The sequence below is a fragment of the Leptonychotes weddellii genome, chromosome 8 (genome assembly GCF_054177405.1).
Source record: "Leptonychotes weddellii isolate Sample4059 chromosome 8, ASM5417740v2, whole genome shotgun sequence".
In the NCBI taxonomy this organism is placed as follows: domain Eukaryota; kingdom Metazoa; phylum Chordata; class Mammalia; order Carnivora; family Phocidae; genus Leptonychotes; species Leptonychotes weddellii.
In genome coordinates, this window is record NC_138376.1 from 32,194,587 (window position 1) to 32,210,578 (window position 15,992).

The 15,992-nt window shown below is 52.9% G+C and overlaps 3 protein-coding genes across 7 annotated transcripts in view; 2 read left to right on the forward strand and 1 right to left on the reverse strand.

The window, feature by feature from the left end:
• PPP2R5D (protein phosphatase 2 regulatory subunit B'delta) overlaps positions 1–1,680 on the forward strand; it is a 22,825-nt gene extending 21,145 nt beyond the window's left edge. For both annotated transcript variants that reach the window (XM_081828282.1, XM_006736691.3), the window contains 3 exons: positions 6–78; positions 223–339; positions 482–1,680. In XM_081828282.1, the coding sequence (XP_081684408.1) occupies positions 6–78; positions 223–339; positions 482–619 (328 nt within the window). In that variant the 3' untranslated portion in view covers positions 620–1,680. The remainder of the gene's footprint in view (positions 1–5; positions 79–222; positions 340–481) is intronic.
• Positions 1,562–4,436, reverse strand: MEA1 (male-enhanced antigen 1). Of its 3 annotated transcripts, none has more exons than XM_081828284.1 (4): positions 4,289–4,436; positions 2,482–2,762; positions 2,294–2,396; positions 1,562–1,959 (listed from the first exon to the last, which is right to left on the reverse strand). In XM_081828284.1, the coding sequence occupies exons 1-4, from the start codon at positions 4,386–4,388 to the stop codon at positions 1,808–1,810; spliced, it is 636 nt and encodes a 211-aa protein (XP_081684410.1). In that variant the 5' UTR covers positions 4,389–4,436; the 3' UTR covers positions 1,562–1,807. The 3 variants fall into 3 exon arrangements, with proteins under 3 accessions (XP_081684410.1, XP_006736759.1, XP_006736761.1); XM_006736696.3 differs by lacking the exon at positions 4,289–4,436 and adding an exon at positions 3,244–3,375; XM_006736698.3 differs by lacking the exon at positions 4,289–4,436 and adding an exon at positions 3,133–3,272.
• Positions 3,507–14,784, forward strand: LOC102739095 (kelch domain-containing protein 3). Of its 2 annotated transcripts, XM_081828283.1 has the most exons (15): positions 3,507–3,726; positions 6,090–6,302; positions 6,480–6,656; positions 6,816–6,931; positions 7,111–7,182; positions 7,312–7,525; positions 7,603–7,689; positions 7,823–7,931; positions 8,058–8,131; positions 12,099–12,246; positions 12,902–12,968; positions 13,043–13,147; positions 13,509–13,583; positions 13,695–13,812; positions 14,253–14,784. In XM_081828283.1, the coding sequence occupies exons 2-15, from the start codon at positions 6,149–6,151 to the stop codon at positions 14,387–14,389; spliced, it is 1,653 nt and encodes a 550-aa protein (XP_081684409.1). In that variant the 5' UTR covers positions 3,507–3,726; positions 6,090–6,148; the 3' UTR covers positions 14,390–14,784. The 2 variants fall into 2 exon arrangements, with proteins under 2 accessions (XP_081684409.1, XP_006736752.1); XM_006736689.3 differs by lacking the exons at positions 12,099–12,246; positions 12,902–12,968; positions 13,043–13,147; ... (1 more) ...; positions 13,695–13,812; positions 14,253–14,784 and adding exons at positions 8,254–8,332; positions 9,392–10,023 and having other exon boundaries at positions 3,518–3,726.
• Positions 14,785–15,992: the final 1,208 nt, after the last annotated feature.

Here is a 15,992-nt window from a genome sequence, read left to right on the forward strand (position 1 = left end):
CTCAGGGGCCGGTTCCGAATGAAGGAAAGAGAAGAGATGTGGCAAAAGATAGAGGAGCTGGCCCGACTTAATCCCCAGGTGAGGTTTTGCTGCCACCGCCCTCAACCAGGGGCCCAATTTGGCCGAGGGAGGGTTTGTTTGAGCAGGAACATGAAGCAGACAGGCCCACCAACTTCTGAAGTGGCTCTCACCACCTGCCCATGCCTCTCCTTTCCTTATCAGTACCCCATGTTTCGAGCTCCTCCACCACTGCCTCCTGTATACTCGATGGAGACGGAGACCCCCACGGCAGAGGACATCCAGCTTCTGAAGAGGACGGTGGAGACAGAGGCCGTGCAGGTGGGAAGGCACGGAGGGATGGGGAGCAGAAATAAAAGCTCTGGAAGGGAGAGGAGACAGGAGCCCAGGAACAAGGGGAGGAAACCATAGAATCTGTTGGGAATTGGTCAGCATCCCTCACCTTCTCTTTACCCACACACAGATGCTAAAGGACATCAAGAAGGAGAAGGTGCTCCTTCGGCGGAAGTCAGAGCTGCCCCAGGACGTGTACACCATCAAGGCGCTGGAGGCACACAAGCGGGCGGAGGAATTCCTAACTGCCAGCCAGGAGGCTCTCTGACCCCCTCACCGTCCCTACTACAGGGCCACGGCCCACTCAGCCCTGGGACGCTGCCCTAGCCCTCCACCCTCTGCTCCCCACTGGCTGACTTGGGGCAAGGCAGTGCCTCTCTAGCTACTCTAGGGAGGGGATGTGGCACTTGAAGCGGGGACCCTCACACAGTGGTCCCTCTTCTCCCCCAAATGTGTTCATGCCTCCCTGTGGCTAGTACAGACAGGCTGAGCACTGAGATCCTCAGTACTCAGACAACTTGGGGATGCCTGTCTCCCTCCTGCTCCCAACCCCACAGCTACCTGAGGCTGCTCTGAGAAATACACACAGGAATACATATGCTCCTCTCCCCTTCCCTTCACCCTCATTTGAACTCCAGGTGTCTCTCCTTCTCTCCCTCCCCTGCAGAAGCATATAGGGAGCAGTAGGAGGTTACTCTCACCAAAGTTATGTCAAGCCCCATTGGCCCCTGGAGTAGCTGGAGGGGAGCCAACCCCCAACAGGCACAAATAGGCCCCCGGCCCCAGTAGTGTGCAGGCTGATGGGGTTGAATTACTTTCTTTTACCCCCTGCCTGACCAAGACAACATGGGAGGTCAAAAGGAGAAAAGCATAGGCTATGGACCATAGGTGATGAATATAGGGCCCAGATGGACCAAGAGAAGGGGGTGAACAAACACCCTACCCTGTGCCCCCTCTATGGTGAGCAGCAGCCCTGGGATTACAGACATGGAAGGGACCACCCTGGGGTTGACTGCTTTCCTGTGCTGTTGGTTCCCAAAGCTAGGAGGAAGCAGGGAGCAGTGCCCCAAGCATGGCTCCCCGAACACCTATTTATTTCCTTGTTTATGCTGATGATGGGCAGGCCCCCACTTGTCCCTTTCGGACACCTTGGAGGGGCAAGGGGCTGAGGAGGGCCAGACCCAGGTCCCAGGGGCCCAGGCAGTGCAGCTTTTGGCTGTGTACATAGGGTGCTTTATTCTCCACAGAGTGATACATGCTAAGATGGGCTGGGCTTGGGCCGATGTCCCCATATGTACAGAACTGAATAAAGTGGGTCTCTGAGAAGAAGTCTGATTTGCCTTGATGTGGAAAGGGAGATGAGAAAGATGGAGATGGACGTTACAACCACGGCTATGTTCAGTCCTGTGCTGGTTCTGGCCTGGAATGCAGGGAGATAAGGCAGCTCTCAGGCTAGTTACTTCCAGGCTGGGGTACCCTGCCGGGCTTGAAGGGCCTTCTGTACCACATCTTCCCACTGGGCATCTGATATCTCCCGAGCCCAGGCAGGAACCCCTGGCGCAGGCAGGCTTACTCCAGCCATCGTCCTTTTCACCAGCTCCACATGTTCTGAAATCACAGAGAACAGGGGATAGAAACTGCGGGACCAGCTTTGCTCCCATAACCCTTGAATGAGGGGCTGAAGGTGGACCTAATTTCCTTGAATTAACCCATAACCCTTGGGCTAGAAGGGTGACCAAATCCATCTTGTTATTTCCAGGCAAGCCTGCCCATCACCCAAGTCTAGCACAATAGCATTTCACCTGGATTCTTAAGTGTGTAAAATCTTGGAATACAAACTGCTGTTTTAGGAACAGGGTGTTCCTCCGTGACTCCCCTTTACTGGGTCTGACCAGTCCCTTTCCTCCATCATTATTCCAGAATGAAAAAATGCTCTCTTTACCCGGGTCCATGGGAATAGAGCTGTGATTGCTCAATCCTGTAGCTCCCTCCTCCTCTTCATCCTCGCTCTCTAATGGTGGGTCTGGCAAATGAAGCCCCAGGGCCTGCAGAGCCAGAGAAGACAGTTCAGGGCCAGCCCTTCAGAGATCCCAGCTTTACCTGGCCAGAACAGTGCCTCCTCCACCATACCTGGATCCGATCCTGAATATCAGCAACTACATCTTCTCCGTCCCCCACCGGTGCTAGCTCCACCTCCTCTTGTTCAGGATCTTGGTTCAGGGGCTGATAGGAGTAGCCAGCTGGGCCTGCCCCCGTTTCCTCCTGCTCTTCCTCAGGCTCCTCGCTGCTCCAATCCCCAGTGCCTTCCGTAGGGCCCTGGTGCGGCCCTAGTTCCTCAGTCTGATTGGGGAAGATACGCTCGGGGCCCATGGTGTCTCCCCCTAGAACTACTGCTGCCATCCGGGCAGGGGCTGCAAGGACAGGGAGGCAGGAGGACAGGGATCGGATGAAATTAGGTCCACCTTCAGCCCCTCATCCAGTTCCTTGTGGTCTCCTGGGTCCGCAAAACATTCAAACGCTCCCAAGCTTCCTGCACCCCACCCTCTCCCGGGCCCTCCACCTTTTAAATCGACTCATATCTTGAACCGAGGCCCACCCGACTTGCTCTGCCAATTCTTAAATAACAGCCCGAACGGAGTCCACGCCACCTCCCAAAAGACTACGTCCAGAACCCCGCCCTCTCCTACCCCCCGACTTGGGAACGCCGGGTCGCCAAACAAGCTCCCCTAGACAGGGAGCGCCCACCCCCTTCTCCCCTCTCCAACGGGTTCCCTTCTGTACCGCCTGACAAACGCCCTTTAGGTCCCAGGGGCTCCCCTCAAATGGCCCCAGCTGCGGCGTCCGCCCCCCGCCCCCACCGATTCTCGGCGCCGGTGTTTCCGCGCGCCTCACCCGCTCGGAGCCCGCGGCTGAACCCACACCTTCACTTCCGGCGGGGCAGGACGTACTCGGGCGCCTGGTCCTCCCGCCCCGCCCCGTGCTCATGATTGACGCGAACGAGGACGAGCAGTACGCCCCTTGTCCCGCCTCCGCTATCCCCAGCCCAGACAACAAAGGACTACATTACCCAGTGACCCCCACGGGTTTTGACACACACACACACGCGCGCGCGCGCGCGCGCGCGCGCGCACAATCTCCTTCGGCTCCTGCCCACTCCTCGGCCCCTCACGACTCTCCAGAAACCCGTGGACTACAAGTCCCGGTAGGCTTCGGGCACTTAGCTCTGACTGCACGTGCGCACACGGCTGCCCGCCGGAAGGACCGAGCCTGGCTGTGTTTATCTCGTTGGGGACCGAGGTGTCGGTTGGCGCGCAACGGGTTCTAGACTGCAGGCAGCGCGAGGACCCGCGGCCCCGCCCCGGCCCGGCCTGGCAGGTAGCCCGGGATGGGTTAAGGGACAAGGAAAATGGGAGAGGCTGGGGTCGCCCATACCTGGATCTGGAGTCGTGGGGGAGGGGCCTGAGAGCGATGAGGTGGGGGTGGGGAGGGAACTAGAGGGATGATGGGAAAGGAACGTGTTAATGGGGAAAGAAGGGCTGGGTTAGGATGGTGAGGAAACGGGTGGAGGGGACCTGGTGGTTGGCGGAGGCACTGAAGGGAATTGGAAGGAAGACTGGGCTATGAGGAGAAGGGGAAGCTGAGGAGAATGGAAGAAAAGGGGGGGGGAGGGTCTAGTATTGTGGGGGAGGGGAGGTTGGGATGACTGGAAGAAGACAGGGATAGCGTCATGTAGAGTGAGGACTATCCCTGGCCGAAAGGGGTCAGTGAATATTAGCTTTTTCTTCCTTAGTGGAAGAGGGAAAATGGAGGGCTGTTGGGGTGGATCTTGGTGCGGTGGGAGAAGGAAAAAGGAGAAAACTGCAAAGCTCTCAGGAGATCAAGAAGGGCCAGAAATGGGGAGTGAACATTGCAAGAGACCAGGGAGGGGGGTATGTACATGAAGGGAATGGAAGAAGCTTGAGAATGCAGCAATGATGAAGGATCCAGGAGACCCAGAGATAAGCGGGGACCCTGAGATGGTGGGGGCTTTTCTCCATGAGTTTGAGTTGTCCTTGTGAAGAAGCTACGATTCTGTCCACCTTTGGATGGAATTGCTTCTCTCTTCCCCTGTGAATTCTTTACTTTACCTTGACATAGTTGAAGGGGGGAGTAGAAGCTATGAGGGAAAATGAAAGACTCGAATTCCTAAACCCTTCAACCTCCTATCTCCCCGCAAGCCCAGATCCAAGATCTTTTGGATTGAGGACAGGAATAATGAAGTGAGAGTGGTTTCCTGCTGGGGCTATTTCAGGTTTGGCAGGCTGGCTATTTAAAGCATGGGTTGGGGGGTTGAGGGAGGTTGAAGGGGGAGGGGGGTGGCAAGCCAGCTGAAAGCCATGTCTCTTTCTTTTGAGGGGCCTCCCTTGCTTTTTCTGTGTCTGAGGTTCTGTCAGACTCTTTCCTCTGCCAGGGCTTCTTGAACAGGGAGCAGATGATCCACTCAAACCCAGCAGGTGCCTGCCAGCGAAGGCAATACCAGTTGGAGGAGCATTTGTCTGACAGAGCCTTCAAGTGTACCCATTATCTCTAGGTTGGCAGGTCATGCCTGGGTCTATTTATTGTCCTGCCCTAGGGCGGTTTTTTTTGTTTCCTTTTTCTCTCTCTTTTTTTTTTTTAAGATTTATGAGAGAGAGAGTGTGAGCATGAGTGGAGGGGCAGAGGGAGAGGGAGAAACAGACTCCCTGCTGAGTGGAGAGCCCACTCTCTATCCCAGGACCCCGAGATCATGACCTGAGCCAAAGGCAGATGCTTAACTGACTGAGCCACCCAGGCGCCCCTCCTTTCTCTTTTCTAATGCACCCCTACCCCATCCCCATTTCAGGGATCCAAGTGGGAAAAGAGCTGCTAAAATAGCTTGTTTATCCTTACAATAGCAGGGTTGGGGAAGTAGTAGGAGGGGAAAACCCCTCCTCTTCACTCCCACCCCCTCAGTCCCCAGCAGACACATACCTTTCTGGCTTGAGTTCCTAGTCTTGGCAGGATACCAGGCACAGCTGTCAAAGGAACTCCGAGTGCCTGTGGGGGGCCCTGGATGACCCTGATGACAACAGCTCAGCTTGACAGGAGCTCCCTATGAGGGGCTAACCATCCACGGATGTCCCTGCCCTGAATCAATCCCACCCTGTCCTGGATAGGGGGACTGTTTCACTCTAAAGGCCTAAAAGCTTTTCTGCTTTGAAGCACCAATGCCAGCTTTCAATGGACCGATTGGGGTTGGCTGGGCTATTAATAGTCCTGAGTATTTTGAGATCCCTTTCCCCACCTTAAAGAGCAGAGATTCTTAGAGAGGTGGCAGTAAGCGGAGCAGAGCCGGAGAGACAAGAGAATGCACTGCCTTGGGAAGGAGGATGGGGGAGGGGGGGAGCGGGGGAGCACTTGGAGCTTGTGCCAGGCCAGGGACGCGATGGGGCCTCCATGAGTAAATGAGGATGACCATGCCAAGCCCTTGATCAGCAGATTCAGAGCTGTCAGTCAGGTCAGAGCGGCCCCACCCTTTGCTGTTGGAGAACACGGGGCCAGGGCAAACTCCCTGACCTCTGCCTCTCCCCTGGGCCACGGCCAGCCACCTGAACTTTGGAGGGGTGGTGTGGGAGGGCCACCAGGGTGACACTTGGAGTCACGGGCTGGTCCTGGGCAGAGTCACGGTGAGCCAGACAAAGGCCTTGCCTGAGGAGCCCGTGGCCCTAACTTGTGTGCAGGTAGCAGAGGCAGCAGGCCGTGCCGGGGGGGCATGTGGCTGTGACCAGTGACCCAGGGGATGTTACGGTGGACAGTGCACCTGGAGGGCGGGCCCCGCAGGGTGAACCATGCTGCAGTGGCTGTTGGGCACCGGGTGTACTCCTTCGGGGGTTACTGCTCTGGTGAAGACTATGAAACGCTGCGTCAGATTGATGTGCACATCTTCAATGCAGGTGAGCCAATGCTGGGGCCGTCCCTGGGTACCCACGTCAGGGAGGGCAACGGGTAGCTGAATGAGGTTTGGCGGTGGTCCCCGTGGCCAGAGGGGATGGGGGAATGAGTATCTGATTTGGGAAACGGTGAGCAGCCTGGAGGGAGCTTTCCAGGGCTGAGCAGATCTGTGCCCACAGTGTCCTTGCGTTGGACAAAGCTGCCCCCAGTGAGGCCCTCCATCCGTGGGCAGGCTCCTGTGGTACCCTACATGCGGTATGGACACTCGACCGTCCTCATCGACGACACGGTCTTCCTTTGGGGCGGGCGGAATGACACCGAAGGGGCCTGCAATGTGCTTTATGCCTTTGATGTCAGTGAGTATGGGTCGCAGAGAAGCTGTATTCTGCCAAATGATGCCTCAGGGACGGGGGCGGGGAAAGGTGTGGGCTGAGGCGGCTGGGAATAGGGCACCCCAGAGTCTAGGAGGGGGCGTCAGAGGTTGCTTACCTGGCCCATCTGCTGCTGTCTTTCAGATGCTCATAAGTGGTCCACACCCCGAGTGTCAGGAACAGTTCCTGGAGCCCGGGACGGACATTCAGCTTGTGTCCTGGGCAAGACCATGTACATTTTCGGGGGCTATGAGCAGCTGGTATGTCTGGGAGAAAAGTAGCGGTTTAGGGTGGGAATGAGAAAGAGAAAGGGAAATTGAGGGTGGTGCAATAGGAGGCTTTGACTTGTTCGCAGGTTTTGAGGGGACAAGTGGAGGGTCAGAGTGCCACTGATCCCATGTTTTATTCCTTTCTTCACTTCCTTTCTCTTCCCACTCAGGCGGACTGCTTTTCCAATGACATTCACAAGCTGGATACCAGCACCATGACATGGACCCTTATCTGTACAAAGGTCTGCCCTTTCTTCTTTCTCCCAGATCCTTACCCTCAGTTGAAGAAATCATAGGAAGCTGAGTGAGAGCAGATCCCCTCCTAGCCGCCATGTTGACCCCCTTCCTCTCATCTCTCTGCTCCTGCCCAGGGCAACCCTGCACGCTGGAGGGACTTCCACTCGGCTACAATGCTGGGCAGTCACATGTATGTCTTTGGGGGCCGTGCCGACCGCTTTGGGCCATTCCATTCCAACAACGAGATTTACTGCAACCGCATCCGTGTCTTTGACACCAGGACTGAGGCCTGGCTGGACTGTCCACCCACTCCGGTGCTGCCCGAGGGCCGCCGGAGCCACTCAGCCTGTGAGTGTCTGTTTGTCCCTGTGGGGCCCCCCTTTCTCCCCATTGTCCTCACACTCCACGTTCCTCTCTCCTTCCAGTTGGCTACAATGGGGAGCTGTACATCTTCGGTGGCTATAATGCAAGGCTGAACCGGCACTTCCATGACCTCTGGAAGTTTAACCCTGGTACAGAGCACTGCCTTTAGGGGGAAAACAAGGAGCAATTGATGGAGGAGGGGAAAAAAATCCTAAGAGGATGGGGGTGGAGAGGATATCTGGACTGGGCAGGTATTAAACCTCCATATACACTTCTCTTCAGTGTCCTTTACCTGGAAGAAGATTGAACCGAAGGGGAAGGGGCCATGTCCCCGCCGGCGCCAGTGCTGCTGTATTGTTGGTGACAAGATTGTTCTCTTTGGGGGTACCAGGTTAGGAGGAAAGCGGGGAGGCCTCAAGGAAGGGCCCAAGTCTGTAACTGCATGGGAGGCATTTGAGCAAGAGGGTCTCATGGGTAGTCTTTCCTCTTTCCTTCATCTCTTTTTTGATCCCTACAGTCCATCTCCTGAGGAAGGTCTGGGAGATGAATTTGACCTCATAGATCATTCTGACTTACACATTTTGGACTTTAGTAAGTACATGTATTCCCAGAGTGCTACTGCCACAGGGTCCCTGGCTTTGGGTGATGACATTCAGGACTGGACCCTTTCCTTGCCTCTGACCATCTCCCTCTCCGTGACTTCTCCTTTAAAGGCCCTAGTCTGAAGACTCTTTGTAAACTGGCCGTGATTCAGTATAACCTGGACCAGTCCTGTTTGCCCCATGACATCAGGTACAGTGAGTGGTTGGAGAGCAGGGCTTGGCTGAGGGTGAGGGGCAGCACAGGCATGATCTGATGAGCTTGGTCTCAGTATAGAGGGGACAGGGGTTTTTGTTACGCTGGAGATGTAGTGTACTTGTGGAGAGTGAAAGGGAAGGAGATTCAATTCCGCCCCAATTATCAGTGGTAAATTATATGGGGGAAAAAAATATCTGGTGTTTCAAACCAAGCTCAGAAGCATCACTTCTTGAGTCCCGAGCCTATTCGGTTGTTTTTAGCATGCTGAGAAAGTTTGATTAAATTTTCAAAGTTAGCTGCGAAGTACCAACAAGTTTAGGAATCTTTGGATCACATTAGTTCCAGAATTAAGGGAGGTCCTTCTAGCTACTTCCTTTGAATTCCATTCTTAGGTCCAAATCAAGCACCAAAAGTTATTTGGTGTACAGTTGTTTTCCTGGGTCATTCTGGACACTTCCCTCTCCTTGTATCAGTTCAGTTTAACTCTTACTTGCTGAGAGGGTGTGTGTTCAGCATCTGGTGACACAGTGTACAAGGCATAAGGAGGTACTTGGTAAATCTTTGTAGAATGATAGAATTGTCAAAAAGAGGGGAAAAAAGGGATTTAATTTTTATGTGGTGGGAGGGGCAGGGAAGGCTTCTGGAAGCCTAGGAGAGCTGAGTCAGGCCCTTTAAAGGGATAGGAGTGGAGAGCAAAAACAGACATTCCTGGTTGGATCTGAGCAGAGGATGAAAGGTAGGTTGGTAAGTTTACTGAGCTGTGTGTACACAGATGATTTTTTCCAGGTGTTGGGCACAAGCATACATAAACATAGACAGGAAGTCCACATGAGGTTGCAGGTGGAGGAGTGGGTGATGCTGGATTTGGTGGTGGGTGGGGCCTGATTGTTAAACTCACTAGTAAGGCCCTAAGGAAGGAGGTGGCTGTGGGTGGTTGAGCTTTCAGATGTTGAAGGGACTGGTGTGTTCATAGCTTTGTTTGACCAATTCTGGCCTTGGGGGTGGAGGCTCCCCCCCATCTGTCCTTTCTGCCTGTCATTGTTGGCCTTCCAGGTGGGAGCTGAATGCCATGACCACCAACAGCAATATCAGTCGCCCCATCGTCTCCTCCCATGGGTAGGAGAAAGTTGCTGCCGCCTCCCTTTCCTGAGCCTGCTATTCTCTTCACTGCCCCTTCCCATCCCTCACCTGCCTGCCCCTTTGGACCCTGGACTCGGTATACCTCTGCGTGGAGTTGTTGGACTAGAGGTGTTTCCTGTGCTGTGAACTCAGTGGGGAGCTGTAGGGGGGAGGGCGAGATCCCTCCCTCCCTTGGGCCGAGGGCCCCTTCCCCTTGGTGCTCTGTCCCATACACCTCCTTCCAACTGCTCCTGGGCTTCTGCTCTGCCCCAGGCCAGCCAGGCTCTGCTGGGAAGCGAAGGAAATGGGGAGAAGGGAGAAGCAAGCAGTGTTTGAGCCTCAGGAGCTTCCCCCCCGACCCTTGTTTCCACCCTCTCCCCTGCTTGAGCCATGAGCATCGATTGAGAGCTGAGAGGAGTTGCAGCTGTTGCCATGAAACCTCCTTCTCCCTGACCTGGGGAGGCGAGGACCAGCAGATAATCCCACCCTTCCCTGAGCTGTTGCTGTTCCCTGGCGCTCCCAACCAGCTCAGATTTTATAAAAATGAATTAAAAATCTCCAACAAACGTGTGACCTGTTTTTGTGCAATACGATGGGGGTGGATGGCAGAAGCTTGCAGAGGGGCAAGGTGCTGAGGTTCTGGCCTCCGCCAGGAGCAAAAGGAATCCAAAACCCACCAAGGCCCGGCCCTAGTTTCTCTTGAGCGCGGAGTCCAGCGCCATGCGACAAAAAGGTGGCGACCTTACCTCCAGTGGGCGCCCGCGGGCCCGGCCCTTTCAACGACCGAGTTGCGCAGACGCGGCCTCCGGGTGAGGCCGGAAGAGGCGGGGCGAGAACCGCTAGGGCGGAAGTAGTGCCTTTCGGTGCCGGGGCGTTCCATAAGCCGATGCCGAGAGAGAGTTCCCGCGCCGCGGCGGCCGCCGGGTCTACCCGCGGGACCCGGGGCGGCGGGGAGGACGCCGGGGGCCTGCGGCAGGGTGAGGGCCTGGTGCCGGGCAGAGGGGCACGGGTAGAAGGGCAGGTGGCGGCGCAGTCACCGTGAGGTCTGAAGAGGCCACCGTGGGGAGCGCCGCCGACGCATTGGACAGTGAGGTGGCGCTTCCTGGGTTAGGAGATCTTGGGCGGTTTCTGAAAAGGAGGATGAGGGTTTTCCGCAGGGAGAAAACGCATGTGTAAAAGTACAGTCAATCAGGAGAGGCATGGGTTGCTGGGGAAGGGTTAGTAGGTCAGGGTTCGCCAATTTCAGAAACATTTGTTGAACATCTACTGTGTGCAGGCTGTTTTAAATGCCGTTTTAGCTGCTGTAGTTACAGCGGTGAATAAAACCATCAAAAACTCCTGTTCCTGGGGCGCCTGGCTGGCTCAGTGGCCAGAGCATGATCTCGGAGTTGTCAGTTCAAGCTCCGCATTGGGTGTAGCGATTACTTAAAATCTTAAATCCTGTTCACATACCTTTCAGAAAGGGTGAGCAAAAAAAAAAAAAAAAAGTAAATAGCATAAAAGGCAACAGAGCATGAGATTGTGTGTTTTTAAGGGTGAATTCTATGACATGTGAATTATATCTCAGTTTTTCAAAAAGTTTATAAGGGCTATGGAGAGAAAGCAAGGGAGGGGTTGCAATTTTAAGTAGTCAGAGAAGGCCTCACAGAGAAGATGACATTTGAGCAACAGTTTGAAGGAGCTGAGGGAGCAAGCACTAAATATATCTGGAGAAAGCTTCCAAGCAGAGGCTATATCAAATACAAAGGAACTGAAGCAGGAACATAGACCTTTTTGCTCAGGAACTGCTAGGAGACCAGTTGACTGGAGAGGAGTGGGAAGGACATGAAATTAGAGATCACATGGGGTCTTTCAAAGCATTATAAGGCCTGTAGCTTTTACTCTGATCAAGAGGAAGCTATTGAGGAGTTTTGAGTTCCGGAGCAATGTGATCTGAAGCATATATATATGGGAAAGAGATGGGAGTGATGAGATCAGCTTTGCATTTTATTTTTTTAATGATTTTATTTATTTACTTGACAGAGAGAGACACAGCGAGAGAGGGAACACAAGCAGGGGGAGTGGGAGAGGGAGAAGCAGACTTCCCACCGAACGGGGAGCCCGATGTGGGGCTCGATCCCAGGACCCTGGGATCATGACCTGAGCCGAAGGGAGACACTCAACGACTGAGCCACCCGGGCGCCCCTCCGCTTTGCATTTTAGATGCCTCTGTCAAACCTGAATTGGGAAGCCTAGCTTCGGGAGGAGACAGAGGTTGGGAGACCAGTTAGCAGGCTAGAGCACTGGGTAAGGTGAGAGGTGCTGAGAGTATGAAGCAGAGCACTGGCAGTGGTCACTGAGCAAGGGAAACATGCCCTGTGGGGAAGCCTGTGGAGGCATGATTCAAAAGAGAAGATGACTGTGGCTTGGCCCACCTCCAGCCTTACAGCCCTTAGCCAGGTGAGGCCTCAGGTGGCTGGAGTGGTTGGGAAGTTAGGTGTCAGTGGAGCACCATTATGACCTGTGCTGCCTGGGGCCTGTGGTGATGGGTCTGACGGGGATATTGGAAAGGGTCAGTTACCTAAGGAATGAGGGTGGGATGGGGTCTCTGCAGCACTGGGAGATGCTTTGCTGAGTTGTGTCTCCACCCTTCCTTCCACAGACACATCTAACATGTCATTTGAAGAGCTGTTGGAGTTGCAGAGCCAAGTGGGGACTAAGACATACAAACAGTTGGCAGCTGGAAACAGTTCTAAGAAGCAAGGTTCTAGACCACGTGTCCAAAATGCATGTGCTGCAGATAAGCACAGGTGAGGAGCAGGGCCTGCTCCAGGAATTGGAGAATACCTGGGACCTTGGGTAGGTGTCTGAATTCTTAGGTGGGAGGCCTTTGATCATGTTTGGAGACCCTGGGGCGCCTCTGTGGCTTGGTAGAGCATGTGACTCTTGATCTCAGGGTTGTGAATTCGAGCCCCACATTGGGTGTAGAGATTACTTAAAAATAAAATCTAGAGGGGTGTCTGGGTGGCTCAGTTGGTTAAGCGTCTGCCTTCGGCTCAGGTCATGATCCCAGTTCCCTGGGATCGAGTCCCACATTGGGCTCTCTGCTCGGCGGGGAGCCTGCTTCCTCTCCCCCGCTTGGGCTCTCTCTCTCACTCTCTCAAATACATAAATAAAAGCTTAACAAAAAAATAAAATCTAGGGCACCTGGGTGGTTCAGTCAGTTAAATGCCCAACTCTTGATTTTGGCCTGGGTCATGATCTCTGGGATGTAAGATCGAGCCCTGCATCGGGCTCTCACACTGGGCGTAGAGCCTGCTTGAGATCTTCTCCCTCTCCCTGTAGCTCTCCCCTGCTCATGCACATTCTCTCTCTGTCTCTCTCTCTCTCTCAAAAAGGAAAGAAATTAAATCTTAAAATAAAAAAGACTGGAGACCCTAGACATGTTCTTTAATTTCTCCGTAGGCCTCTGGAAATGTCAGCCAAGGTCCGGGTGCCATTTTTGCGTCAAGTTGTCCCCATCAGTAAGAAGGTGAGGAAAAGGCGGGAAGAAGTGTCTCAGGGGAGACTGAACAGTTTTTTTATACTCTCTCATTCTCTCCAAAGGTAGCCCGGGACCCCCGCTTTGACGATCTGTCAGGGGAATATAATCCTGAGGTGTTTGACAAAACGTATGAATTCCTGAATGACATCCGAGCCAAAGAGAAAGAGGTTTGGAACATGAGACTGGCTCATGGGGATTCCGAGGGGTGGGAAACTAGGGTAACAGGTTAGTCAGGCAGAGGGGAACAGGGAGCATAGTGGTGGGCAGATTTATTTCTCCTTAACTGATTTAACTCTCCCTAATTTGCTTCCTATTTTCAAATCCTGGTTCATTAGTTGACTAGCTGTGTGACCATTGGCAGGTTCCTTAACTTTGCAGTTTTCTGATCATAAAAAGAGGTAATAGTAATGCATATCTCAGAGCGTTATTTGCATTAACATGTGTGAACCTCTTAGAATAATGCTTGGCACAGAATTGCAGTTAACATGTACAGACTCCTAACCATCGTATTCATTTTGCACTGTGGAGCTGGTGAAAAAGCAGTTGAAGAAGCACCGTTCGGGGCAGGAGCATGAGAAACTGCAGCAGCTGCTTCAGAGGATGGTGAGTGGGTCAGAACTGCAGGTGGGTGGTGAGAACAGTTCAAGGCAGTCAGGAGGTGATTCTCAGTCCCTCCTGCCCACCCATCTCACCCACCTCCTCTTGGCTTCTCAGGAGCAGCAAGAAATGGCACAGCAGGAACGCAGGCGGCAACAGGAGCTGCGCCTGGCCCTGAAGCAGGAGCAGAGGGCTCGGGCCCAGCAGGGCCATCGGCCATACTTCCTGAAGAAATGTGAGTGGGACACAGCTGTCTCAGGCTGCTTACAGGGACGGGCTTGGGTGGCCATGGAGGCAGCATGCCGTGTCAGGGGTCCATGAGCTCCCTGAGGGAGGCAAGAAGGCTGGATGCCATGGGAAGTTGGAAGAAAGTAGAAATGGTAGGGAGGAGTTATTTGTAACTATTCTCCTATCCCTAAGTATAGATTACGAGCAAGGAGTGTTGCTTTTATCTCTCTCCTGCCTCCCCTCCATATGCTGCGCCGGGCATAGAGAAGGAGCTCACAGTTGGTGTAATAGAGAAAGCAGCGGGTCATAGAAAAAGTCCACGTGCTGCACTTGCCAGTGAACTCCCAAGTCATGTATCCCAGCGTAGTGGTTGAGAGGTACAGACCTGGGGAAAGGGGAGAGTGCCTCCTCCTTTGCTCACCAGCCTTTTTTCTCTCTGCCCTCTAGCTGAGCAGCGCCAGTTGGTCCTAGCTGAGAAGTTCAAGGAGCTAAAACGCAGCAAGAAGCTAGAGAGCTTTTTGAGTCGAAAGAGGCGCCGAAATGCAGGCAAGGACCGGAGACATCTCCCCTTGAGCAAAGAGTAAGGAACTGTCCTGAGCTCTGCCACTGCCCCAGTGGGAAATGGATCTGTGGGGACAGACTTGGGCTTGGCCTGTTCTGGTTCTTTTCCGTTCAAGGGCAAGGATCATAGCTGCCCTTGAGCTAGCTTGGCTCAAAGACGACTAGAGGGCTCTTGGACTGCCCCAGCATTGGAGAAGAAGAGCAGCTCAAACTTGTGCTATGCCACGCTTCCTCCGCTTGGATCTGGTTCATCATGTCCTCATGTCCTCCCATCCTTGCTTTAAACCAGTGGTTGTGGTATAGAAGAGAAAGGGCCAGTGAGTGGTCTTAAGGCTGGTGAAGGCCATGAAGTCTGTGGATGGCTCCTCGGGCTGGGACTTTATGTGAGAGTCAATTCATAAACATTCCTGTCACTCTTCTTTTTTTTTCTGCTTTTTTGGTGGGCTTTGTGAGTGGCCTAGAACTACTGTTTCAGCGGGCCACTTGTGGGGGCTGGCAGCAAACATAAGGCTCCCACAAAGAAGGAAGTCAGATCAGAGACTCCTCCTACTTAAACCTCAGAGAAGACACAGTCATTGGAGGAGTGAACCACTCCCACAACTGACCTACTTAGCTTTGGTTCTGGATACAAGGGGAGGTAGGGGGTGAGAACAAAAAGTTTCCCCGGAATGTGTAAACACAGCTGGCTCTTAGTACTGTTTGGGTCTAGAGTTCAGATTACCTGTGTAGACTGGAAAATCCTCAAGCTAATAATTCAGTTTGAAGTGGTCTCAGGTTGGTAGTGCTCCCAGGCACCTGGCAGAAGCAAATGTAATCTTCTCTTGAGGTTTGTACTTTAAACCCCAGCCTCAGGGAATTCCTTCAGATAAAATTTGAAGGAATGTGTGCTTTTGGTGAAAATACAAAGCACACAATGAAAGAAATCACCATGAGTAAGAGTCATTAGGGACAATAGACAACAGAATCAGACCAGCAAAGACATGTTAGAAATATAAAATACAAAACCAGGGGTGCTTGGGTGGCTCAGTAGATTAAACGTCGGACTCTTGATTTTGGCTCAGGTCATGATCTCAGGGTCGTGGGATTGAGCCCTGTGTCCTGGTCCTCATTCAGCAGGGAGTCTGCTGGAGAATCTCTCCCTCTCTCTCTGCCCCTTCCTCTCTCTCTTTCTCTATAAAATAAATAAGTAAATTTAAAAAAAAAATACAAAATATAAAATACCTTATATTTAAAGAAAAAGTATGACTAAAGAAAAGAGTATCTAAAAGGACCAAATTGGTTTGATAAAAAAGTATAGCTTTTAGAAATTAACAATAGACTATTTGAAGTTAGAAACGTCATGGTTAAACAACAAATTAGACCTACCTAAAAAGAGAATGTACTACAAGTAGATCTGAAGGTGCACAGGTGGAGCACAGGGATACAGAGAAATGGAAACTAAGGAAAAGAGGTTAAAAAACATGGAGAAAACAAAACATGGAAGGTAGATTGAGACATATAATCAAGATTCCAGAGGAGAGAATATTTTAAAGAGGCTGGGTATTTTGCAAGATTGAAATTTATAAACCCTAAGCCTCAGAAAGCCCAGTTAATTCTCATTGGGCTTGATGGCTGGCTTAGTCAGTA